This window comes from Pangasianodon hypophthalmus, chromosome 5 (assembly GCF_027358585.1).
Source record: "Pangasianodon hypophthalmus isolate fPanHyp1 chromosome 5, fPanHyp1.pri, whole genome shotgun sequence".
Taxonomy (NCBI): domain Eukaryota; kingdom Metazoa; phylum Chordata; class Actinopteri; order Siluriformes; family Pangasiidae; genus Pangasianodon; species Pangasianodon hypophthalmus.
In genome coordinates this window covers 25,571,920-25,599,355 of record NC_069714.1, presented here as the reverse complement: position 1 = coordinate 25,599,355, position 27,436 = coordinate 25,571,920, and the positions used below count along the sequence as shown (strand labels likewise).

Genomic DNA, 27,436 nt, shown 5'->3' with positions numbered 1-27,436 from the left:
CTTATGAAGTCTTTAGTTAAATCCTACATGAAGGCCACTTAAAATTAATTAAGATAAATTTCATTACTGGCTTTCCAGAGTCACACTAAACACTGTACACTGTAAGGAAAGGATTTTCTTTTTAATAAATAAAATTCAAATGTAAATATGTATATAAATTAGAAGGCTTTGTTGAATGTGAATATCATGAATATGGTGTATTTTATTTTGATTTACTGAATTTTTCATTTATTTATTTATTTATTTATTTATTTTTGTGGCTTTTGAGACGCTTTGTCGTTGCTACAGCAACAACCAAAAATAAAGTTCCGGTTCCCGTCGTGGATAGTACACTATTTCAAAAATAAAAGTTTAAAAAAAAGACACGTTTAAAACCTAATAGTATTTCATTACTATTTAATTCTTTATAGTAATACTGTTTATTATTTGCTATTTAATGCTATTTATAATACTATTTAACAAAGTAGTATTTTATTTTGAATTATTTACTGAATGTTACAAATATCCCCCCGACTCCCTAAATATAAATTAGAAGGCTTTTAAGGATAAAAAGACGTCTTATGTAATAAATAATTTGTTGCTTTTACTGAAAGTTTACATTCATAAATGTAAATTTTTCAAAACTCCCCCACAATTAGTGGTTTTTAAAGAGGAATTTGTAATATATTTGGAGACATTAAGAAGGTATCCTTTATTTTAATAAAGGTATCCTTTATTAGAGGATTTTGGCCTCATAATGTGAGAGCCTTTTATTCCCCTACATTTTCTTTGTGTTTGTATTTTTTTTTTCTTTCTCCCCAATATTTTGTATTTTATTTTATTTTACATTGATATGGTGTACAGAGTGTGAAGGAAAATTGTGTATATTCTCAGTCGTGATATGTAAATCTCCTAGTTATGAATGCCTTTCTGTGTTGTTGTTCAAAGCATTGAATAAAAAAAGAAAAATGTAAAAAAAATAAAAACTGATTCACTTCCTGTCGGGGATAGTGCACTATTTCAAAATAAAAATTAATTTTAAAAAATGACTCTTATAAAGTATAACAACATTTCGTTACTATTTAACTCTTTGTAGTATTACTATTTATTATTTGCTATTTAATACTTTTTATAATAACAACGTAGTATTTTATTTTATTTAGGGGAAAAAATGGGCTTTTGGCATGTTCTGTCGTTTCTATAGCAACAGCCAAGAGTCAAGTTCCTACTGATTCACTTCCTGTCGCGGATGGTTCACTATTTCACAATAAAATTAAATTAAATTAAAAAATTTTTAAAAATCCCGAAACGACAGGTTTAAAACAGACCAAAACATAAACGCGGATATACTTACATCCTGTAAAAAATTATGTGAATTGTTGTTTGCGTGGACAGGACGAGACTGTGTAATATGTTTTGAAACAACCGGAAGCAGCTACTCTGTTATTCGGTTCTGTACCGGAAGTGAGGTCAAGTTTCTCTTAAGGTTGCTGCATTCGCTCCTCTGCTTGGTTATTCCGTGGTGGAGGTCATAGAGAGGTTTGTATATTTTTGGCCGTGTCGGAGTTTCTAATGCAAATAAATATTCATGTGCATGTTTACAGGTAAATATTATTGTTAGTGTGTTAATGTGCGAGGTTTAGTCACTTAGGAAAAAGCGACCTGTGATATTGTTGTGTCTGTTAGCTACGTTGCTAAGCTAACTGTAACTGGCTTTAGAGCAGGTGGATTATTTCAGGAGCTAGTTGTGGGATTCTGGGTTAGTTTAGTTAATTTAGTTAGTCATTAGCAGTCTTTCTAGGTAGTTTGTCTTTGTTTAGGAGGATAACTAGTTCTTTTGGTCATCCACGGTGAATGTGTAGAAGAAGATAAACACCAGCAGCTGATCAAACTAGAGTCGGGGTTAGGATCAGGGTTAGGACAGTACACTAGGATTAGGATTAGGATTAGGGATAGTACACTAGGATTAGGATTAGTTCTAGGGTTAGGATTATTGTAGTACACTTAAGTTAGGATTAGAGTTAGGATTAGGATAGTACACTAGAGTTACGATTAGGATAGTACACTAGGGTTAGGGTAGTATATTAGGGTTAGGATTAGCGATAGTACACTAGGATTAGGGTAGTACACTAGGATTAGGGTTAGTATTAGGGATAGTACACTAGGATTAGAGTAATATATTAGGGTTAGGATTAGCGATAGTACACTAGGATTAGGGTAGTATATTAGGGTTAGGATTAGCGATAGTACACTAGGATTAGGGATAGTACATTAGGGTTAGGATTAGCGATAGTACACTAGGATTAGAGTAATATATTAGGGTTAGGATTAGCGATAGTACACTAGGATTAGGGATAGTACATTAGGGTTAGGATTAGCGATAGTACACTAGGATTAGGGATAGTACATTAGGGTTAGGATTAGGGATAGTACACTAGGATTAGGGATAGTACATTAGGGTTAGGATTAGGGATAGTACACTAGGATTAGGGATAGTACATTAGGGTTAGGATTAGGGATAGTACACTAGGATTAGAGTAATATATTAGGGTTAGGATTAGGGATAGTACACTAGGATTAGAGTAGTATATTAGGGTTAGGATTAGGGATAGTACACTAGGATTAGAGTAGTATATTAGGGTTAGGATTAGCGATAGTACACTAGGATTAGGGATAGTACACTAGGATTAGAGTAGTACATTAGGGTTAGGATAAGGGATAGTACACTTAGGTTAGGATTAGAGTTAGGATTAGGATAGTATGCTAGGGTTAGGGTTAGCATTAGGGTGGTACACTAGGGTTAGGATTAGGGCTAGTAGAAGTACACTGGCCCTAGTTAGTGCACTGTACACTAATGCTATTGAGTTTAAACTAAGCAGTGCTAACAGCTAAGAGCTTCGGAGCTCTGCAGGGGTTTGTTTTACCCCAGATGTTTAATCAGATGCCTGTGACACGAAGCTGAATGATTTAGTAACTGATTACATTTGGGATTCAGCCTCAGTGTTATTAAATCTTCACTCTTTCAGGTTCAACTCAAAGCTCCTTAAAAAAACATGAACCTGAAATATAAACTGTAAATCTTCTATAAGTGGAAAATCATCTCCAAATTACTTGAGAGCATGGCTTTATTTAAACATTATTATAATAATACAGTAATTAACCTGGTTTCAGCTGCTCTTTTTTTTTTTTTTCTTTTTTTTTTTTAATCATGGTCTTTCTACGCATGGACAATTTTTAATATGTCATATTTAGAAGTCAAAATTCATGTCATTAAATTTTAAATTATAAAAAAAACATTTAAAGAAGCAAGATGTGCTTATAAATAATTTATGCATGAAAGGGATATTATCCGTCGATAATTTTAAAATCTGATTATTATTAATAATTTACTGATATTGGAAATCCAGCTGATAAATATAACCTGTACCTTGGTGCTTTTTTTTCTTTTTTTACTCTGAGACACTTATTTGTTGCTGTTGCTGCCTGAATTAGTTCAAATGAAAAGAAAAAAGACACAACATTTCAGGAAGAAGGATAGAAAATAGAAATTAAAATGGAATGAGACTATTTTCCTTCCTGCAACGTATAGTGGAGTGCAAAAGTCTGAGAGCACTAGTGAAAATGCTTCTATTTTGTAATTTAATACAACAATTTTCATTACAAATTATATTATTGACAACAACTTGAGTGAAAAGTAGAATTTTTTAAATACTTACATGAATTTCAGAGTTTCTTAGTATTTGGTACGTCCCCTATTTGCTTCAATGACAGTGTGCACTCGAGCTGGCATGGACTCCACAAGTTTGTGCAAAACCTTATGATCTACTTTAGATCAAATCCATCCGAGTGTCGTCTGATCACACGCTTCAATAGAAGAGATTAGACATGAGGAAAATCTGAGCTTTTGTACAAAGCAGTTAATATGCTCAATATCACACATTTGCACAATTGTCCATTTAAATAGGGACCTAGAAATAGTGCAGAATCTTGAATATTAAATATTCAAGATATTGAACACTTACTTTCTTTGTTTTAAATATTTCAAAATTCTAAAACCTTCTGTTTATTTCCAATTTTAAATAAAAAAAAAATCAGATTTTTGGTGTGATTTCAGACCTTTTGACCCCACTGTATGTTTAGAATAACAGTCATGTCTGGTTTTTCTGTCATGACTGTGTTTAATTAATTACTGATCCACATTGAAAGTTTTTAATTCGTCTTACACTCACTGCACTTTGCGTATACCTGAATGATTTATAGTGTGAACTTGCTTTAAAGTGCCAAAAGGTTAAATTATCGGTTATTATATCAGCTGAAGAAATTCAAAAATCGGTGCATCTCCAGTACACATTGCGAGTTTTAGGGATGAACCAGTCTGATCCCGAGGATTTAAATCAAAGCCGATATGGAGTCAGACTGGATTTGAAATATTGTTTCCCTCTCATTCAGGTTTTTATACCATGAGCAGGTTATACGCAGACTAACAGCCCTCAGTGCAGTAGGTAGCTCGCTGTCTCACAGCTCCAAGGTTCCCAGCTCGATCCTGAGCTCAGGTCACACCCCTCCGTGTCCATCTGGGTTTCCTCTGGAGTCTCTGGTTTCCTCCTATTTCCTAAAAACATGCTGGCTGATGGATTAGTGACTCTGTGTTGCCCACCGTGACCCTGACCAGCACTTAGTGCAGATGCAGGAATGATGCAGGTCCTGCACGTGAACACAGGAAACATCTCACTAAGACAATTTAATAAAAAATATTCCCAAATATTAATATCATGATACACTTTTCTAATTATCCTGGTTATTAATCAAGTGCCTTCTCTTTCATAAACTCACAGTTCCTTATGATAACAAGTAAGTGATTGGATGCTAAGATCTAATTTTGTAACAGTAATTTATAATGTATAATCTATAATTATTTATAAATATATGAAATCTTAATATCTCTAAATTTCTATCTAGTTCTGTTTTGTTAGTCTGTTACCAACACAAATAAAACGAAATCAACTGTGTACTGGAAGTAGATGTGGTGTATCTTTAAGGTGCTTTCCGAGTAATTGCCTTTGATCTACTCAGGAACAGAAGTTGACAGAGTGTTTGCTTGGTTGCTAAGAGGACGTTTGTATTGGTGTCGTTTCAGATCTCAGCCAAAACCCTGAACTTTAATATTGTCATTCTATCAGAAAGAAAGAGAACGTTGTACTGACGATGTGTTTTTCCGCAGTGGACAGCCATGGGCGGAGATCACGGCCACAGCAAGCTGTCCATGCCGGACCACAAGACGTGGAAATGGGAAGGGACTCCTCTGGAGTTGACTCAACAGCGGCTCGCTCGGAGAGGACTGAAGGACCCTTGGGCAAGGTGAGATGCTCTGTTTGAGTAGGAGTATAAACCTCAGGCTTCTATACAATTCGATATCCGACGATAACACTGAATCTGCTGCTGTACGATTATGATTCGATTCGATTTAGTAGCCTCTGTAGGCCTACCGTTAATTCTTGAATGCTTATGACGTAGATAAGGACTATTTTAAGTGTCAGAGTTATGGGGAAATCACCTAGCATATTTACACAACAGTTAAATATACATTATTGTTCCCACATTAGCAGTCTGTCTTTTTTTTAAATCGATTTATGATTGTTTCTTCGCTTCATTTCAGTCGTTGCCTTTTAAATCGATGCATCAATCCAAATTGTCTGATAATCGATCCAAAAACCCCTACTGTTTAGCATATCTGTCAGTATTGATATTTTTTTTTAGAGTAATTTCCGGAATATGAACTGCACTGTCTCATATCTGAGTGATTCCCCCCCCCGTGTCCCCACCCCCTTTAGTATTAGTATGAGTAAGCGAAACCCCTTAGCAGTGCGTGTATGGGTAATTTGCATGAGTAAGACATTTGAACCCTAAAAACAGACCCTTCGGCTGTGAACTTAGGGGTAACTTAGGGGTAATCCAGAGGACACCCATGTGATAGTGAAACAAATGTTCATAGTCAAAAGTGGTAATCAGTATTCACTGGGTGAATCAGAAGAAAGCCTTATGTTTTTGTGTCTTATATCATTTACTGCAAAAAGGTGTCATAGAAAAATGAATCATTTTTCCCCTCACATAATCTATATTTCATTTAACGCATGTGTTCCATTTGACTCACCCTTGTATGTTAAACTAAAATAATTTCATTAATATATACATTGTGAAAAACAGACATTGACAACTAAACAAACACATTTGTGAACACGTACGTTTTGTTTTCATGTAGGAATTTTTTTTGTTGTTGTTGAAGTAGCATTATACTGAAATGAGTATATTTTTTATTTTGGTACCGTATCAGTGAATCACTGCCAAGTCATTCACGAAACCCTCGTTCTGTAGCAACAGGATCACCCCTGCACTTTCACTTTTCTTTTAGAGCAGATAAAACATTTGAGAAATGAGCAATACTGAATGCTGTGTGTGTGTGTTCAGGAATGAAGCGTGGAGGTACACCTTCGGCCCCCCGGTCACCTTCCGCGAAGTGCTGCTGCGTGGATTTAGGACAGGATTCATCGCTTTCACAGTGGCCCTGGCCGTCGAGTACGCGTTCTTCCCCCCGAAGAAGTCAGAGCACTGAGCGCAGACTCACCTGCACAAGACACCTGAAGCCCAGAAGAGACACTTAACCATCAGACTCTTACGTTCACTGCAGGTTGATCAGCCACCTGTAATATTCCTCTGTGTTTGCGTGATCGTATAACCCGACATGCTGTAGTGATGTTTCTGCCGAATGAGAAATAAACAAGTTCTGCCATTGTTGTGTTGTAAATCTTTCAGAAGTCAGAATCAGGAACCAGGAGACCAGCAAACAGCCAGGGTGTAGAAGAATAGGAGATGTATAAAGTGTGCACAAAAGTGAAATAAACAGCGATGTGTAATAAAGACGTGTCTCTAAAAATACACAGCTTAAATACAAACATCCACGTGTTAGCACCCCCTTGTGTCAGGAAAACTGTTTCCCAAGCATAGCTGAGATAATAGAATTTGGATAATAAGATACACTCCTGAGCAAAAAAATATGGGCCAAACACAAAATGGCAAATATGAAGCATTTAATGGTCTTAACAACAAATCATTGGTCAGAAAACGAGCAAGAATGAAACAAATTTAAACACTTTCACAGGAGAGATCCTGTGCTGCCATTTGCTCATTTACTTTTTGAACTGTTTGGGGAAAAGCTAGAAACAGAAAATGTTTTATGTAAAATTAAAACTAGCACATGTCTGGGTGTGCAAAATTTTCCAAAAATATCTTCTGTGATTTTTTTTTTTTCTTCTTCTTAAAAGATTAGTCCTTATTTGGTTATCAGAACATACTAACGTCCTTTATCTATTTGTTTAATTCTTGCTAATTTCCTGACTTATGATTTGTTGTTTAAGACCATTAAAATCTTAATATTTTACCTTTTTTATCAGCTTGATCTATTTTTTTTAATTATTATTCTTATTATTATTCTTATTATTATTATTATTATTTTTGCCCAGGAGTGTAGACCAAACAAGATAGCAGGATGTCTTCTTAGCACTTCTTCACACAACAAGGTCATAATACATAGAGTCATGGGAAAAAGAAAGTACACCCTCCTTCAATTCTGTGTTTTTATATAAATATCAATAAGCCAACATTCAGGAACAAGTTGGGAAAAAAAAGAAGTCCACCCTATAAAACATGTGGAAGCACCTTTAGCAATAACAGTAACTTGAAGTAAATGTTTTTTGTATGAGTTTCAGTCTCTCACGTTGTTCTGGAGACATTTTGGCCCGCTCTTCTTTACAACATCACTTCAGGAGGAACATCTGGCTGCTAATTGCTCTCTTAATGACCGTGGAAGTAGGAAGGGTGTACTTAATTTTTCCCACCTGGTTTCTGAATGATGGTGGAACTCTGTTCTGTTGTTCTGTTTTTTTGTGTTGTTGTTGTTGTTGTTGTCACCTGCGGTTATTTATTTCGTTATAGAAGTTAGTGAGGGCCACGCATTAGGTCCTGATAAATAAAAACATAGAATTGAAGGAGGGTGTACTTTCTTTTTCACATGACTATATTCTCAGAATGACAGGTTTCCACATCAAGGAGTTTCAGTATGCTAGTCATCATGATCGTATTGATTTTGGTAAAAGGAGTAAACATAGTCAACAAAACAAGGAAAACACCCTACAGTTGTAGCAAGTGGCCTCGTTTGATTAGCGTGCTGTATAGGAATGATGTTACAGTTTATAATTTTATCACAATGGATGCTTTTCCACCGCACATTTAAAAGGAGAAGTTAAGGTTTCTTTTTTCCATCGAATTTAAAGACAACTGAAGCGTCATTATTGTGTGTAACGTGATCCAACATGGAGGAAATGCTTGGAATAATGTTCCTTTTCCTGTTCAGTAATTCAGTTAACCAGTTTGTCAACTGAGAAACCGGGAACTGACTGCACACACACATTCCTTTTTTTTTTTTTTTTTTAATTTGTAAATATGTCCTTTATTTGGATTTGATTTGTTCCACAGGTTGGAGTTGGGGTATTTTTGGGGTATTTTTCATATATTTGATTATTTATTATACCACAGTGCTTCAGAATTCTGGATTCTGATTGGTCAGAAGGTATTGATTAATTTTCTGTAACAGCAGCTCTGACTGCAGTTAGAGCCATAGTTCAGATTACAGGTTTATAATAATGCACTCGTTCTAACGTGTTATCGTTTCTATAGTAACAGCCCAGAATTGTGGGGTAGACGAGCCACATAATCCAAGCCTAATCATAATAATAAACTGATCTGTGTTGCATTTTCACAAAGATGCGTTGCTAATCGTTGATATGCCGACGTTTTCCGTGTGGAGAGATTTATTTAGCATTTATGGAAGGAGTCTCCAGTGTTAGAGCTTTGTAATAGTAGTAGATTTTCATCCCATGGGAATCTTTAGGACAGAGGAGTTTCTGGATTTCTTGGTAACATGATAAGCTGTTTCTTTTTGTGTCTTATTAACTTCAAGAGAGAGAAAAAGAGAGGATGTTTATACACTCGGTGCTATAACATAAGCGATAACAGGAACTAAATTGTTCCGCTGATGTTCCACGACATGAAATGTAACTATAAATGGTTAAAAGTGCAATGTATCACTCTTTAATAAAGCTTAAAATATAATTGTTGACAAATTACTGTGGTGTAAGAGCAATAAAACACTTTTGGATGCTGTTATAGGGAAATAATCCGTTCGCTTCGGGCTCCATCACACCACCCTGCTGTTGATTATTTTCCTATTACAGCTTACCCTGTCTTGTCTTTACATCCTGTATAAAGGTATTAATTAATTGGTAAACTGTGAATGAAGTATTAAACATGTCCGTTATTGGCTAAAACTCTGGGGAGAATTTATCTTCCCTACATGCTGACTAGTATTTTCTAAAACAGCTGAGTGTTTTAACAGAAAGTCCCATTTGATCAGAAATGATCTACATATATTCAAATGCCCTAAACCTTAGATGTCTCAGTGAATTCTTCTATTTATTCACAGAGTTATTCTTTATCTGTAACACAGCACATTTTCCAGACCTGATGAAGGAAGCTGTCTTTCTTAGATTACTCCAGTATGTCCAAGGTTCCCCGGTCCATCTGAAAAACACGAAAGCAAATCTGGGCCAATTCCTGTGAGCTGTTGTTAAAGTTCAAGAAAAAAAAGGTACAGTATTATTTACAGAGTAACATCATAGCATAGCTATATTTAAACAAGTCGGAAATAAAAGTTTCCAGATTAGTTCCTGCTTACACAATTGCACATTTTGTCTCTAGAGGATACAGTTACAGAACGGAATTATTTATAATCACCCTGTCTGGAGTCACCCAGATGAGGATGGTTCCCTTTTGAGTCTGGCTCCTCTTAAAGTTTCCTCCTCATATCGTCTCAGGGAGTTTTTTCTTGCCACTGTCGCCTCTGGCTTGCTCATTAGGGCTACATTAATAAATTAAAAATGTATATCCTGAATTTATATATTTCTGTAAAGCTGCTTTGTGACCATGTCCATTGTTAAAAGCAAATAAATTAAATCATTTATAATTTATAGTATTTTAAAAAACCAAAATTTTATTTATACAAATAAAATTGAATTGAATTGAATATAGGTCATGAAATGATTGAAGTGAAGATGAAAATGACTGAACCAAAGACTCTCCAGTAGTGGAAAGGGCACTGATGGAAAGTTCTGACTTTTTTTAAACACTGATCAAAAAGTATGATGTCACTGCCAATAGTACACTTCCTCTTCCTTTTTTGAAAGAGAAATTCCCCAGACGGACCTGGCGACCTGGCACAGAACTAAAGGAGGATTAGAAGAATTTTTCTTCCTGCCATTCAGGTGTTTATAAATCTGTAGAGAATTCTGTAAATTCACTGCTTTGTTCATCAGTGATTATTTTTACAGACCTCTGAAAGGGAAACCCAAGAGGCAGTGACTAATTTCCATGACTTTCTGTTTCCATTCTGCGCAATGGATCTTCAGCTCAGCTAGCTTTCATTCTGTCGCCAACCATCTGAAGGTAAGACGTGCGTTTATGACATTCAGGGTTTTAAAGAGTAAAATATTAATAATAATCATCTTACAGTTGTATGGTAATAAGCACTGTTTACTCGAAAGGTGCCTGCTGTAGCTTGTTTACTCTCTCTGCAGAAAGGTTCAGTGTGCAGCTCTGTGGGAGCTTTAAAGTGAAAGTCGCACTTTATTTGATAGAAAAAAAAGAAAACAATAACTTTTTTAAGTATGAAATTCTACAAAAACAAGGCAGTTTCAGGTCCAGCAGTGGACTGATTTTCCTTCTAAACACCTCAGTATATGGAAAATGGACATTTCAAGCTTTTGCTGTAAAGCATTCTAAAAGAAAGTATATTCTGAAAGTATATTGTTTTTTTATTTTCTCCTGGATCTGCTTGATATTGCATTTACATTTGTATACTTTGTTGAGTAGATATTATATTTTAATGAATATATGTCCAGTATTTGGCAGTAAAGAATTTTCCAAAGAACAGACTTCAACTTTGACTTTAAAATTTGATTTTGAATTCCATGTTTTTTTCATAAAAACTTTGTAGTTAAACAATCCTTTTCAGATTAGCAGCATCTGAGTCTACCTGACTGTCAGCATTGTTTTAATGATCAGAGATGCAGTGTGCTAGGGATGCTGTGTATATGCAGTAGACATCACAAGTCCCTGTTCAATCCTAATCTTTGATTACTGCTTTATTTGTTGTTGTTCTTCTTCTTGCGGCTGCTCGCATTAGGGGTCGCCACAATGATCCACTGGTCCAAATATTTGATTTGGCCCAGTTTTTGCGCCAGATGAAAATTTTATCCAGGTTTGGGATCAGTACTGGGAGTGCACTATCATGTTCTGGGTTTGGTTCCTTGGCTGTGACTCGAACCCGGGACGCGGCAGTGAGAGCGCTGAGGCTTAACCACTAGTCCTCTAGGGACCCAGATTACTGTGATATTCAGTAACAAAAAAAAGTTTTATTTGGGTTTCCTCCGGGCTCTCCGGTTTCCTCCCATTGTTCCCAGGATAGGCTCTGGATCCATTCACACCCCTGACCAGGACAAAGCAGTTACTGTTACTGTGAATGAATGAGTGTGCTTACTCTAAGCATCTCAAATACATGCTTATGTGTGGAATGACTAGAACTGTAATGTTGCCTTAAATGATATTCCTCTAACTAAAAACACAAAAGCCTTGCACGTGACAAGTGTTTTACCAAGAATGAGAAATAGACTGTCAAAGTGTCGGATTCATTCAGCAAGTTATTACGAACATTTCTGTGAATGGGTATGAATGAAATATGGATTTTTCTCCAGGCCATTGCTGCTACTTCTTTCCCTTCTCTGAAGGTGTAACTCCCTCACATAGTTTTCAGGTATTTCAGTTTGCCATGATGTTAGCACACCCATTCATTCACTCATCCTCAGTAACCGCAATGTCCTAGTCAGGGTTGAGCAATATGAGGTCAGGATTGAAAAGGGCTTGTGATGTCACAATGTGACCTACACAGCGCCCACAGCACACTCAGTGATCATTACAACGATGCTGACAAACAGGTAGACTCAGATGCTGGTAATCTGAAAAGGATTGCTTAACTACAAATCCGGTTTATTAAAAAAAATGGAAGTCAAAGTCAAATTTAAAGTGAAAAGAAAACTGTACATTGAAATTCTTATTCTCTATTGACAAATATTGGACATTACTTATGCTTTACAGCAAAAGCTCAGGTCCACATTACATATACTCGAGTGTTTAAAAGTAAAAAAAAATTAATACTAATACTGAGTATCAATGCTGAACCTGATAGTGGCTTGTGACTGGGTTTGACATATTTTCCTTTCCATGAGTGTGTTTTTGGTTTATTGACACTAGGGCTGAGTAAAATGGTATCCATATCATGATGATAAATCATGATAAATTGCATCTTTCTGGGATATCACAGGTATTGCAATATCATTTTTTTATAATAACAGCTGAATTCAGCTGATTTGATGTTAATATTTTTTACTCAGTTTCACAGTTGTAAAATATTTTTTTTCTACAGAATTTTTAGTTTCCCTCCTTTTCAGTGTTAAGTAACTACATTTTGTAAACATTAAGAAAAAGTAACTTTGAACTGAATTTCTCACAGATTTTTTTAACAATGCAATGCTTCTATTATACAGGCATAGTTTGTTAGGTGTCATGATATGAGGTTTTTGTCATACTTCATACCTTGCACTGAGACAGCACTTGAAGAGACAACTTCTCATGCCTCTCATGTTTCACATGATTCACCAACAAACGCTATCAGAGAGTCAGAGATTGTCAGTATCTGTGATGGGAATCGGGTATCAGGTTTCAGCCGATACTCAAAGCTTTTCGTATCTCTTCCTGGCCCTGGACTTTTTTTTTGTTTAGTTATGCTAGAATTCCCTTGAAATGAATGCAGGAATAGTAGTGTTTATTAGGAAACTGCTCAGTTTCCACAGATGTCAGAGTAAGAGCAATGACGGTGGTTCCTGGGAATTTGAGTTTGCGTGTCCTTTACATAGAAACCGTAAGAGACTTTACATAGAGACATTTTAGACATAGAGACTTTAAGGCACTCCTAAAGTCACACTAGATCATTTGACTGTTATGAAAAGTTCAAGTTCTAGTGAGCTGCTCAATACAGAGCTGCAGGTAAATTGCCACTCTGTTCAATTTAGTAAAGAACTATTTAAGTTAATTTAAGTTAAGTTTTGAGTGACCTCTTCAGTCATATACTTTTATGGGTCCTGGTTGGCCCTAAATGTCCATCTTTTTTTGGTGTATAACACACATCTTGTCTTGTATACACTGCCAGACAAACAATTTTGAACATAGGGAATTTTTATTTCACACTTTCTTACAATTTATTCACTATTGGATTCTATCAATTACTGAAATCTTTGCAAATGAGAGCTTTATTAAAAGTGAGTGCATTTGTTTGGAGAAGCAGTTACTGTAAGACTATAGATGATTATATGTCTAATTTCTCTTAGTTGATATTAGACAGTGTTTATATCAATTGTAAGACAAATATACTATATTTTGTGCAATATGATGCTTAGTTATAGAGATCAAGATCAGCTTTTTCCAGTTAAGTCCAGTTTTTTCCAATAAAATAATGTCTGGACTCAATCACATCCAAAGCACACTCACGGTTTAAAAGGACATTGAGTTTACACATACATTGCCATTGATTTCGTCACCGATCTCCCCTCTTACCAAAACAACACAGTCATCATGGTAGTGGTGGATCAGTTCTCCAAAGCTCTACGGCTTATCCCCCTGCCATCAGTCTTTGAAACAGCCAAAATGGTGTTTGAGCAAGTATTCCAGTACTATGGCATACCTCAGGCTATAGTGAGTGACCGGGGTGTCCAGTTCACATCCCGGCTATGGAAGAAGGAAGAAGAGAAGTTATGGAGAAGTTATGGAGAAGTTGGGTGTCTCGGTGAGCTTGAAATCAGGCTACCACCCTCAAGCCAATGGTCAGGTAGAGAGAGCTAATCAAGAGATCGGACGTTTCCTAAGGCCAAATACCTCCAGAACTGCTACTAACCTCACTCCTTGTCAATGCATCCTGGGGTACCAGCTGCCTCTCTTCCCATGGAACGCTAACCCCACGGACTCCCTCGCTGTTGACAGCTGGTTCCGGCGGAGTGAACACATGTGGGAACAAACCCACCAACGCCGGGAGCAGACGGCTCAAATGAACAAAAGTTTGCAGATAAGAGGCATAGAGAGATGCCCAGTTTTGAGTCAGGAGACAGAGTATGGCTATCCACGAGAGACCTACAGAACATAGAGGGTATTCTTGATCTTGCCTGTCCCTGTATATGTTGTTCGTACAACAACTGACCTGTGTCTGTCCATCTACCACATTATTGGATTACGTCTTCGTTTTGTTCGCTACATTTATTAGAAGTATTGAGTACCTGGACTTGCATCCTTGCGTGAGTGATGACACATCCTTATGTTTTGTTAGTATGTGCAACATACACTATATACAACGAACAAGAAACGTTATCTTTCGTTCGCTACATTCAGATTTGTAGTAAGTTAGGAACTGATTGGCTAGTGTTTTTTAGTTTGAACACCAGCAGCAGCAAAAAACAAAAATAAATTAAAAAAAGATAAACCCTTTGTGTTCACTTTCCATTAAAGAACATTACATTTGGTTTTTGTCAGTTTGTCTACTGTATACTGAAGCAGAACTAAAACCAAAAAGAAGAACTGCAAAACAGAACATAAGCTCTTCAAACTGATATATCTTTTTTTTTTTTTAATAAGCACGACCTATCATGACTGCTTAAGCATTACAAGGTAACCGCTTTTGCCATTCAGCCATGTCAGTGGCTAATCCAGACTTTTGTAAGCGAGGAAATTTATGTAACTAGACTTTCACAAATTGTAGTTGAACCCTGATTTACACACTACTGATTATGAAGTACTGACTACGCAACCTAACGTGTACAAAGCTAGTTTAATGCTGACTACTTCCAGTGTATAGTTTAGGATCAGCTGATTCAGTTTTCCAATTTGGATTCAACATTTTACTTACATTTTTTTCATTTGTGATTGACATTTTACTGAAAGACTTGCTTTTCACATTGAAGTTGGAGAATGGAGATTAGGAATCCTAAAAGCTTCACACCTTGGATTTAGCTCGGATTAAAGTGAATGTGGTGTATATTGCAGGATTGTACTCATTTTTCTCAGTGTAAGATAAAAAGTAAATAGTGTTCCTTTGCTGTCTATTCTAGAAGGATGTCTCTGTCAACGCAGCTCTTATACACCATCAACCGAATAGTGGAGGAGCTCAGTCCGGAGGAGTGTAAGCGTTTGTCGTACCTGTGTGGAGAGCTTCACACCGGGCGATGCACGACCAACGTAAAGGAAATGCTGCAGTCTTGCGTGGCCCAAATGCACACAGCTCAGGCCTTTCTGATCGAGCTGATGCTGAGGATAAGGCGGTATGATTTACTCTCTGAGGTGTTGGGCATCAGAAAAAACGAGGCTGAGCGGCTTTTGAAAAACGGCCATGCTGTCTCAGATTACAGGTAGTTTAACTGTCATCAGTATCATCAAATTTCAAAGCATATAAAGTACAAATCTATAACTTACTACAAATTCATGAGAAATATACTAGCTCATAGAGAATATATTCTTGGGTATTTAATAGATGAATCTCAGAGTGTCCTTGTGTTTCAATATATATCTTTGCTATATGAATCTCACTGTATCCTCACAGCTCAAATAATTTATTTAACAGCAAATAGTTAAACTGAGCTGAAGGAAACAATGATGTGCGCCCTTGACTCTTATTTATATCTAAATGCTCCTACAGTGTTCAATCAGGTCCATCAGACAGGTGTTTTTCTGTCTTTAAGGGTACTAATGGCTGAATTGAGCGAGGACTTCGGCTCGGATGATTTGGAGTCACTAGTTTTCCTGCTCAGAGGCATCCTGCCCAAAGAGAAAGTGGAAAAGTTTGAGGTAAAATGAAAAGAAATTGAACTCTTATCTGTGTCTGAGCCTAATGGATGTTTATCTGCACCTGTGTTGAGTGTATAAAATGTCTCAGAGTGAGTACTGCTACTCTGAGTGCTACTGAGTACTACTTATTTGTCTATATGTCATGGCCTTGTTTTGGAAATATCACCAAAATTCCCCAGGGTAGTGACAGTTATGATCTTGTTTAATGTTGATCTGACCTATTTTTTAATGGCATGTTTTTTTTTTTTAGCATTCTCACGAACTGTCTAAAACAGAACTACAAAAAAATTCTGAGGGGAAAAAACACAATCCTGGGCATAAAAACTTAAATATTAATGAATATTTAAATGGATAGCTGAGTGAGTCCTAATAAAGTGGGTTTTTGGGGGGTTTTTTTAACCTGAGGGGTGTAACTTGTTGGGAGACATAGAGATGTCAATCAAGTGTTCTCATGGTAGTGGCGTTTCACATATCACTTATAACTAGTGAGCTATAAACAAAGCCATGTTGTCACTTCACTAAGCAGACCAGACCATTTGAGTCTGTGAAAGAAAGAGTCTGTGAAACTCTTTCTTTTCTCGATGAGATTCCTTCAGCTTAATAATCTACAGAAACGTCTGTAATGTCTGTCTGTAAAAATTTACAATCAGAGGATCTGCTACGGAAGCTCAGGTTCATGTTTAGAAAAATATGACTGGGTTATTTCATAAGTTGATCAGTTCTGCTGCAGTATTTTTCAAGCACTTGGATCGATCTGTGGTCTTCCAGTTGATGACCTCTGATCTAGACCATGCAGTACACATAAACTTTGTTTCAGATAATGCTCTTTGTATATATTTAATACAAGTGGATTCTTTACACTGATATGCAGTGTACTATTAATACCTAGATGATGTACTTGAGCTGCCAAAAAGTGCACCATGGGACATTAAAATGTTGTAGCCTGCTCTATGTAATGGAAGGGGCGGGGCCAGCAAGGGGGTGTGGTAAAATTTAGCTGAAAGGCGAATGAGGATGCACATGAGATGCAAAATATCTACATGGATATGTTTAGCTTTAAAAAACATTGGCTTCATGTGGAAATTGTTTACCGTCATGAGGTGCCACTCGATAATTTGTCATTTCCGCCTAGTATTTGGTCTGAGATGTTTTCACACTACAAATATTAGATGCTTCATGCTCAAGGACGTAGTGTATTATAGTATATAGTATATAGTACATAGTGCACAGTATACTATTACCATTTAAGACGCCGCTCTGGTGACAATAATAATGACCACTATGATCACATGACCTTCTCTGTAGTGCTTCCTGGATGTGGTCGTGGAACTGGAGAAGGTGGATCAGATCTCCAGCACCAAGATGGACATGATGGAGAAATACCTGAGAGCCATTCACCGTGTCGACCTGGCCAAGAGACTCAGCCAGTACCAGAGCAGAGGTGGGAAATACCACAGCGCTGCATCATGGCATCATTGTTACCATCAGGGTCGATCATTACCCAAGTAGTCTGTGGTTTACTGCGTCACATGGGAAAAACAAATCACACCTGTACTTAGCATGCTCACTTCCCTTTTTTCTGGTTTGAGTTCCTCATTCGGGTTTCACGTGCATTCCGGTTTCAAGTGCATGACATATATAAATGGCATTTTTTCTTATGAATCAGTACACATTCTTTACATGTTTATAGACCTATTCATTCATTTTCACTTTACATTCAGTTGCTGCTTTAACTGTGTATTACCTGTAGCAGTTGTATAGTGTAGTTGATAATATAAATAAAGTCAGATATAGTATCTAATAATGTGATTGATTAGTGGAGTGTAGTATTAGTAAAATAGTATAGCAAGTATACACTCATCGGCCACTTTAATGGGAACACCTATTAAATCTTCACCTACAGTTCACCTAACAAAGACCTGGAGATGTTTTTCTAATCTTCAACTGTCCAGTTTCGGCGAGCCAATGCCCTGTTTCTTGTTCTTGGCTGACAGGCACGCAACCTGATGTGTTCTTCTGCTGTTGTAGCCCACATGCCTCAAAGTTTGACGTGTTGTGCATTCTGAGATGCTTTTCTGCTGACCACGGTTGTAAAGAGTGCTTATTTGAGCTACCTATCAGCCCAAACCAGTTTGGCCATTATCCTCTGACGTCTCTCATCACGAAGGCGTTTCCGCCCGCAGAACTGCCACTCACTCAGAACTGCCTTCTGTGTAAACTCTACAGATTGTTGTGTGTGAGAAATACTCAAACTGGCAGCGACAACCATGCTACGGTCAAAGTCACCGCGATCACAGTTTTCCCTCCATTCTGATATTTGATGTGAACATTAACCGAATTGCTTGACCTTCATGATTTAATGCATTGCGTTGCTGCCACACTGGCTGAATAGCATTATCCGACTCTGTCATGTGGAGTTTGAATGACTGCTTTGCAGTTTTAGTAAGATTAGTTCTCAGGATAAACATTGTGTTCTTCTGGTATCTCATTTTTACAGGAATGCATGAGATCACACTCAATTCCTTAGCTTCCTTGGAAAGGCAAAATATTTCAGTTTTTACTGGAAGCCAGGATGTTTTTGTAGACATTTGCAAAATGAGTAAGAGTTAATGAATGGATGTTTGAAAACATCTTTAATGTGGCATAATCTGGTACCATTTATCCACAGCAGTTAGCCTAAATATAGAGAAGTAATGAACAGATTAAATATTACTCTTCACATCTAACTGCCAGAAACAGATTTTCTGACTTACTGTGGATGAATGAAGGCATAATGAATATCCAAATAATGATTTCAGGATTTGAACACTGATATCTCAAACAGTTGACCAGGAATATGAATACCCTTGCATAACCATATTTGGTAGCCTGATTTATTTTGGTATCCTCCTATCATTTCCCCCCTCTTGTTTAATAAATAAGCATTAAAAATAGGATGTGTTAAAGAAAAACAGGACATGATAAAGGCCGGCAAGAAGGTGGAAACTTTTGTATTATAATAATAAACATTCCCACATGCAGTGTACAACTGAAGGATGGTCACATGCAATGTTTAGGTCAGGAGCTCGTACCGTAAAATTCTCGCACATATGTCGAAATATTCCCAATATGTCCAACATTTCACATTTCATTTCATTAGATTTCTTTTGTAGTTTACACTTTTACTTAGTTTAAGATTTAGATATTGCTTCCAAGTTGGGCAATTTTATTCACATTCGACTGCCAGGTAGAGGTGGATATACAGGTTGGTGAAGTTACAGTTTAGATTTGTTCAGACTAAATCAGGGAGGGGTTTAAAATGATCTGGCAACCCTGCTTGGAATAGTACATCAGTGAAAATACTGTAGTAAGATCATTCACTACTCTTGGTTCTCTTTAAACCATGTGATGCAAGTGAAGAAGGGTTTTTTCTCCATGAATTACTGCTCACTTCCTCTAACATTACAGAGTTTATTCATGACTTTTTACTACAACCTATTTCCATGCAAATAATTCAGAAGGGAAGTACTGAGGTCTGATTAGCTACAGTTCCTCAGTGACAGTCTGATTCAAGCTCAATCATGTGACAGCAGCGCAATGTAAAAAAATCATGCAGATACAGGTCAAGAGCTTCAAGTAATATTCACATCAAACATCAGAATGACGAAAAAGTGTGATCTCTGTGTCTTTGATCGTGGCATGGTTGTTGGTAACAGGTGGGCTGGTTTGAGTATTTCAGAGACTGCTGATCTCCTGGGATTTTCACGCACAGTAGTATCTAGAGTTTACACAGAATGGGGTGAAAAAGACTGTGCCCATGATAGCCTCAGATTCCTGTTCTTGGCTGACAGGAGTGGAACCTGATGTGCCGCATGATTGGCACATAAAGCCTAATAAAGTGGGAAGTGAGTGTACATTAAGGTTATATGTTTGTAAAACTAAAACATTAATACTATTATTATTATTGTTATTATTACAGCTGAAACACAAAGACATGCTGCAGTGAGGTCAAGAGACGAGCGGTGGCCGTGTATAGCCGCATCGGTGAGTAAAACAATCCCCAAGCTTATATTACCCCAAGTCTAAAAGTGGCTGCCATTTATATGATTTTACAATGTATGATTTTATATGATATAAGCCTTATTATGATTTTTTTATAAACTCACTGAACTACAGATCAACACATGCAGTTGTGGTTAATCTCAACCCTTTCCTTCCTCTGTCCTTCAGGCTCACACTTCAACTGCATTTCCATCCACACCCTGCAGTGTGAGCAAACACACCACACCCTGCGGTGAGTTCAGTCAAGAACGCTAACGTTTTCTACATCAAATAAATGTAATGAAGTCATAATTTAATCTGTTATTTCTCGTGTTATTTTCAATGGTTGGATCGTCTTAAATAATTTAATAAATGCACAATAATTACAGTAATAGTAGTTAAATATTAGTTGGTTAAATAAATAAAAATATCTCCATTTACGCTTTATATAAAGGTAACTGTCTATGCAGTATTATTTATAAAATATTCACGACAATAATATTTATATTTTTATAGATAATATACAACAAAAATAATATTAAGTTGTATATATTTTTAATAAAGCATATACAGTATATAATGTAATATAATATACAATACTTTATACGTATTTATACAGTATACAGTACGTTGTTATGAATTCTATTAATTTATATTTATCCTACATTAATAATTGATTTTATTTTGATAACACATTTCGCACATTCACGGTTGCTTCTAAAATAGAATAAAAAGGAAAAACATATTAGCACATCAACTAATAAATGATGTAATGCATTGTTCTGCAGTGAGTTTTCTCCATGTAGCACATTTTAGTCACTGCTTCATTGAGTGTTTTGTATTTTGGAGGTTGAAGTTTGAATATTTGATCATTTTGTTTTCCAGTTAACACTACAGTACCCAAGTGTCTCACACAAAGTAAACCTTGTGAGGTAACAAACTTTACATTTTGAATACTTGATATTTGTGTGATGATTCAGATATGCAGTTTGCTAAATTGGTAGCCAAGCACTTCCCCAACTTGTTAGCTTCATTAGCCCAAGGCTATGTGTAGTTACAGCAGCTTGAAGACACATTTGTACCCACAATGCACTGCACTCACTCCACTCTTCTCTGTTTATTCGGCAGCGGCAGGAGGATATGTACCGGATGCGGAGCGAGCCTCGGGGAATCTGTGTGATCATAGACTGTGTGGGTACTGAAGGAGGTGAGGAATTATGATTTCTGTTGTTTTACTGTATATTCTGGACTATAAGCAGGTTCTGAAGCTCAATAAATTCTCTCCCTACAGTCCGTCTTGAGCGGTTATTTTCAAGTCTTCACTTCCACGTGAGCCTTCACATGCTGCTGAGTGTTAGCGATGTCATTTCCTGCCTGCAGTCCATCTCCAGACAGACTGAGCATTACAGCATGGACGCCTTCATCTGCTGCATCATCAGCCGTTTCAACTCATTCCGGCTGTTTGGCATTGACTCGCACGGCCCGGGACTCGACCTGAACACCATCCGTCAATTGTTCACGCCTTACTCCTGCCCAGGACTGACAGGAAAACCCAAACTCTTCTTTATCCAAGGCTATGAAATCTCTGGCTATGAAAAGTTCACAGGGTTCTGCAATTACGAGGATGGAGAGCTGGAGACGGACAGCCCTTTCCATCATCGCTGCAAAGGGGAGGAAGTCCCGGAGGATGCAGACATCTTCTGGAGTCAATGCTGGACCAATGAGAAGCAGCTTGAGAACATCGATCATCACTCGGTTTATTTACAGTCCCTGAAAGAGGCCTTAGTCGATGGACAGAAGAGGTAAGTGTGTAAAGTTGTGCCAACTACTCCTTAAAATTGCATTTTAAATTTTAAATACTTAAAAGATTTCGTCTTCTAATGACTCTGAATATTAACAAGGCTTTAATGTTATAGTGTCTTAGACAGAGTGAATATTAGTGGTAGTGCTACACTGTTCATTTAGAAATGTAAATAGTGAAAAGTGTCACCACCTTAAGCACCTTAAGCTGAGAAAATCACAAGTAATACCATGAGTTTAATGATCTAATCACAATAATGTTTTATTATTATTATTATTATTATTATTATTATTATTATTTGCTGATATCGAGCATGATTGTAGCCCTGTTTTTACTGTCTTTCTCAAGTTCATTATTTGGTATCTTTGCATGGATACCCATTTCTCTCTCTCTCTCTCTCTCTCTCTCTCTCTTTTTTTTTTTTTTTGGATTTGTCCCTATTTTTCTTCCTAATTTGGTCTTGGCCAATTCCTTAGAAACACATGAAGCCAGCCAAATAAATCTTTTCACATTCAGAGGAAAGCAATATTTCAAAACATTTAGGGGAATACCAGGGTTAGACATACAATCTGGATAGCAAAACATGTAAGAAGTGAAACTTCCTGAGCACAGGAAACACTTTGACCATATAAGGATATTGGCAAGAGAAACAGACACTGAATCAGAGCGGATATGTCACGTACAGCTGTGTAAGTCCATAGTGTGTATTATTGGTGAAAGCAGTATGGAACTTATAACACAAAGGAGAGTAATGAGAATCAGTATCAGGTATTAGGTGTAAGAAGTTTACCGTTTTATGTTATATGTGTTTGTTTAATTAAAAAACACTGTGGATCAAGAATTTGAACAAAACATATATGAGATTTCTCACTAAACAGTATGGATCTCAGAAAAAATAATAAAGTGAAATGAAGTGGGTTTTTTCATAAGTAATTAAATAAAGTTCTTGGTAGGAACGTTAATATTTGGCTCTCAGTACATAAGGAATAAAAGACTTTGGGACATGCTGTTATAGGAAAATAATGTAGTGTGATACAGCAACAGAATTACTCACCCTGAAGTGGATTATTTTCTAACAACAGTACAAAACAAAAGTGTTTTATTCCTCTTATACCACAACAATTGGCTAAGTATTAACAATTCTACATTTTTATGATGCTTTTTAACCTTTTAATGTTATGGAACATTTTGTTATTTCCTGTTATCATTTATGTTGTAGCAGCTGTAAACTGTTGTGCCCCTTAACCAGACTCTCGTTTCGCTTTCTTAGAGTTAATAAGACCAAAAAAACAAGCAAAAAAAAAAAAAAAAAAAAAAACCACAAAAAACCACAGCTGATGTTACTGACAAACCAGAAAGCATAAAGGACAGAGGCGGAAAACTTACCGGCTGTTATAAAGTGCTGACACTTTTATCTTTCTACAAATGATAACATCTCCTTACAGAAACTTTCACCATATCAACCTTTATACAGTACTGTGCAAAAGTCTTAGGCACTCTATTTTTTTAGTGCAAACTTTGTTATAGATTTTTATTTTATGACTTCTACAATGTTTGTATGTCAGTAAAGAAAGCAGCAGATTACATAAGAGACACTTTTCAGACAAAAACACATAATGAAGGCTGCTGGGTTTCGCTGCAGAAATAAGAAGCAAGTATGACAGTCAAAGTCTCCAGAAGAACTGTGGCTGCTTCTGCAAGATGCTCAGTAACACTTCCAGCTCATTTCCTTATAAAACTGCACTAATTGTACCTGAGACTATTTTTTTTTTAAAGCAACAGGCTGTCACACTAAATATTGACTTTCAAATATTGAGTTTAGTTTGTTACTGTTTACTGCTCTTTATAGTAATTTTTTTAAAATGTAGAAACATTTAATTTCATTATTTTCATTATAAGGCATCTTTGCTCTACAGCATTTCTTTGCACGTGCCTAAGACTTTTGCTAAGACAGTACTGTATGTTTTTCTTTGTTAAATAACAGCACATTTTTTTTTATTATTGGTCCTAGATTATGTGAGCATACACCATGTGAGGTCCGTATTTAAACGAACGCTGTAATATAAACCTGGGATATGTCTTGCAGCAGACACTACTCTCTGAGCTGCTGTTATAGGAAATTAATCAGCACCTTTTAACCAATCAGATTCAAGAATTCAATAACACTGTGGTATAAGCAATAATAATAATAATAATAATAATAATAATAATAAGTGTGTATTATTATTAGACACTCCTGATGGTGTTCAATCTGTTCTGTTGCAGGAGGGTTCATCTGGTGGACCTTCACATGGCGGTGAATCGAGCAGTGTATGCTCATAACCACAGCCATCCAGAAGCAGGTTATCACCTCAACCTCAAACACACGCTCCGGAGAAACGTCTATCTCTCATGAGTCTCATATTCACCTAACAAGCCGCTGGAATATATTTTTTTCTGATCCAAACACAGATTATTTTGTGTTCAATGCAGACTGGGTTAATTGTATCAATTAGGGTGCAGAGTAATCTAGTTGACTAGTCGACTTACATCACCAAAAATGACAAATCTGTGGTTTGTTTTCAGAGTTACAGGAGGACAGTGATCATGTGATCATGTAGGGTTTTATGTCCACACGATGGCAGTGTTGGCATTACGTTTCATTTTAAACCTGTGAAGATATTGAAGTTATTACTGAACATTTCAACAGAACATTAGTTAGCAATTCAACCTTTCTTACTCATGTTTCTTTTTTTTTTAACATTTTAATTTATTTATTTATTATTTTTACACGTTTTTATATAAAATACTTATATTAAGTGTTTCTTTTTATTTTTAACAGTTAATTTAAAAACCAATCTTTACATTTCAATCCATTCCAAATAATAGCCCATATATCAGACTTCCATATTAGTCCAGATTGGAAATTATTATTTCCAAAGATTTTTTACTATATAGTTATTTTTATTGATTTAATTTCTGGAAATATAAAATGACTCCTACTGGCATTACATATCATTAACAGAAAACTAAATGAATAATAAATAATAATAACTAATTTAATAGTCACTGTATACTGTCACCCTGTATTTTTTTTGCTCCTTCTGTACACACCAATACAGGGTGGTACTCACAGACACACATTCAGTACAACATTTACTCTATAATCAATACAATATAAAATACAATACAAAATAAATTATATTTAATGCATTTAGTGGCTTTGTTACAAAGAAATTTTGTTATAAAATGATCTTCTGGGCAAAGCCACAAGTTTAGTCTCATCTTAACATGAAGTTCATACACACTGCTCAATGCTTTTTCAGAAGTGTGTGTATTTTATTGTGTTAACAATAACAACACATAATAATTCACAAGCTTATTGATATGTGTATAGATTATGATATGATCCCCCCCCCCCCCCCCCCCCCCCAGAAATAAAATAAACAGAAGGTAATTTAATGCAAACTTGAGATGTTCTTTTGTCTAGCCCTACAAGGTGAAAAAGCATCCTGATCTGATCATAAAAACACATAATTTAATGAAATATTTTCAATTTCCCCGTCATGGTATGTCATCATCGCGGTATATCAGCACACGGCTAATAAAAACATATAAATGCTTTAAATGCAAATTTTAAAGTTAAGTTTAAAGTTTAAAACTATTTATCTAAAAAAGTTCCAAGAAGTAAAATATAATATTCAACAAAATATAAAGGAAAAAAAACAATAGAAAAAAGAAAAGATGTTTTGTCATGACAATCTCAGTTTCCAGATCTAATTTAAACAATGCAGATTATATTAATAAGTTATAATATAATAAGTCATTACATAATGAATAATGAAATGATTACAGGTTATTACAGCTGGTCATGCTATTAGATAGGAGGCTGAAATCGAATCTATCGATAGCTCCATAAGGAAAGTATTAGTGCTGAGCAATGCATTATATCACAAGGTCTCACTGATGTCATAATACACATGATGTGTGGCAAGCTATTATGCACACATGCGTACACATACACACATACACACACACACTAACGCAGACAGGCAGCTTCATTTGTAATTTCTAAGTATTTCAACTCTGTAATGATCTACTGGCTTCATGTTGAGTTTCCTTCCAGATACCAAATATAATAAACAGAAATGTTATAATTTAGGTTTGTGTCATTTATAGTCTTTTGTGTAGTTTGTACTTTGCTTGTACAATATGTGTTTAGTCTAAATACCTCGTTCTCCTTCTTTACACCCACAAATGTATTTCATATTTCACATTCACTTTCAAATCCAGGGTGTGTTTGACTCGGTGTAGTCACCTGACACCACTGTCACTGGTAAATCTGCATGAATTTACAGTCTGGGATAGAACGAAATCAGCCCCAGCCTCGCTTCTTCATACATTCTTCATGTGTATTTTCACTGCTGATGGTTGATCGTGCTGTTGCAATATGGACACAGCGAGGTCCTGATAATGTAGCGACAAAATGTAGCCTGCTGAGTTCTAATACTGAACTACTAAACTACTAAACTACTATATGTATGTGTTTATGTGAGAACGTGTCTTTCTTTCTTTCTTTCTTTCTTTAACTGTTTCTCAAATTAATTCACTCTCTTTTTCTTTCTTCTCTATCTCTCTCTTCTTTCTTTCTTTCTTTTTCTCTTTAATCATTTCTTTCTTTCTTTCTTTCTTTGTCATTCTCTGAGTTTTGTGTGTGTGTGTGTGTGTGTGTGTGTGTGTGCGTGTGTGTGTGTGTGCGCAGTGCTGAGAATGTGTTCACTATCTGTAACCCTTCATGGCCCTTTTTTCCTACCGGCCTCCTTTTATCTTTTTTTTCCCTGTCTCACTCATTCTGTCCTTATATAGCTTTCTTTCTTTCTTTCTTTCTTTCTTTCTTTAATTCTTTCTTTCTTTCTCCTATTAGTTCTTTCTTTTTTCTTTCTCATATTAATTCTTTCTTTCTTTCTTTCTCTCTCTAATTAGTTATTTCTTTCACTAATTCTTTCTTTCTTTGTTTCTCTCACTAATTCTTTCTTTCTTTCTTTGTTTCTCTCACTAATTCTTTCTTTCTTTGTTTCTCTTACTAATTCTTTCTCTCATTAATTCTTTCTTTCTCTGTGTGTGTAAGGTTAGTAGGAAATGGATTCGTTTAAAACTCATTAATAACACACTGTGAGCTTGATGCAGTTATGAACTGCTGTTAGTGGTTCAGAGGTCTGCAGGTGCCTCAGGCAGGTTTATCAGATTATCAGAGCCGGTAGTGAAGCGGCTCCAGCTGCAGTCAGAGCAGTTCAGCAGTTCAGCAGGATGGAAGGAGATATAAACATGAAGGAGATTAGAGGTAAGGAAATGATGCAGTACATATGCAGGGATTGTGGTATATTAGCTATAAAGTGCTGTAAATCTGTACTACAGACCGCACTAATTACAGTTTTTCTTGATTGCTAACACACTATTACTGATTCAGTTGGCCTAATTTCCCAAACCAATAATTCAGTTCTGGAAACATTGACACATTTCTCAAAACTCTAAACACAATTCACCTGTTTTCACACAAGTTCCAATTTTCTCAATGTCTTCTGCAAAATTCTATACAAAAATGTCCTC

The 27,436-nt window shown here is 36.1% G+C and overlaps 2 protein-coding genes across 3 annotated transcripts; both read left to right on the top strand.

Moving 5' to 3' along the window:
• Positions 1 to 1,407: 1,407 nt before the first annotated feature.
• ndufb3 (NADH:ubiquinone oxidoreductase subunit B3) lies at positions 1,408 to 6,768 on the top strand. Its single transcript, XM_026947378.3, has 3 exons — positions 1,408 to 1,518; positions 5,201 to 5,337; positions 6,445 to 6,768. The coding sequence occupies exons 2-3, from the start codon at positions 5,210 to 5,212 to the stop codon at positions 6,587 to 6,589; spliced, it is 273 nt and encodes a 90-aa protein (XP_026803179.1). The 5' UTR covers positions 1,408 to 1,518; positions 5,201 to 5,209; the 3' UTR covers positions 6,590 to 6,768.
• Positions 6,769 to 10,247: 3,479 nt separating this feature from the next.
• LOC113547094 (CASP8 and FADD-like apoptosis regulator) lies at positions 10,248 to 25,253 on the top strand. Of its 2 annotated transcripts, none has more exons than XM_026947320.3 (11): positions 10,248 to 10,352; positions 10,497 to 10,533; positions 15,297 to 15,593; positions 15,924 to 16,029; positions 17,335 to 17,470; positions 19,988 to 20,052; positions 20,239 to 20,302; positions 20,935 to 20,981; positions 21,178 to 21,256; positions 21,341 to 21,851; positions 24,116 to 25,253. In XM_026947320.3, the coding sequence occupies exons 3-11, from the start codon at positions 15,301 to 15,303 to the stop codon at positions 24,243 to 24,245; spliced, it is 1,431 nt and encodes a 476-aa protein (XP_026803121.3). In that variant the 5' UTR covers positions 10,248 to 10,352; positions 10,497 to 10,533; positions 15,297 to 15,300; the 3' UTR covers positions 24,246 to 25,253. The 2 variants fall into 2 exon arrangements, with proteins under 2 accessions (XP_026803121.3, XP_026803112.3); XM_026947311.3 differs by having other exon boundaries at positions 10,259 to 10,352; positions 10,419 to 10,533.
• The last annotated feature ends 2,183 nt before the right edge of the window (positions 25,254 to 27,436 follow it).

What these genes read in the sequence shown, in the direction of transcription:
- LOC113547094 (XM_026947320.3), top strand. Translation starts at nt 15,301, where the DNA reads ATGTCTCTGTCAACGCAGCTCTTATACACCATCAACCGAATAGTGGAG. An exon ending in CATGCTGTCTCAGATTACAG is followed by an intron (nt 15,594 to 15,923) that starts GTAGTTTAACTG and finishes TCTGTCTTTAAG; the next exon opens with GGTACTAATGGCTGAATTGA. An exon ending in CTGTGTGGGTACTGAAGGAG is followed by an intron (nt 21,257 to 21,340) that starts GTGAGGAATTAT and finishes CTCTCCCTACAG; the next exon opens with TCCGTCTTGAGCGGTTATTT.
- ndufb3 (XM_026947378.3), top strand. Translation starts at nt 5,210, where the DNA reads ATGGGCGGAGATCACGGCCACAGCAAGCTGTCCATGCCGGACCACAAG. An exon ending in CTGAAGGACCCTTGGGCAAG is followed by an intron (nt 5,338 to 6,444) that starts GTGAGATGCTCT and finishes GTGTGTGTTCAG; the next exon opens with GAATGAAGCGTGGAGGTACA.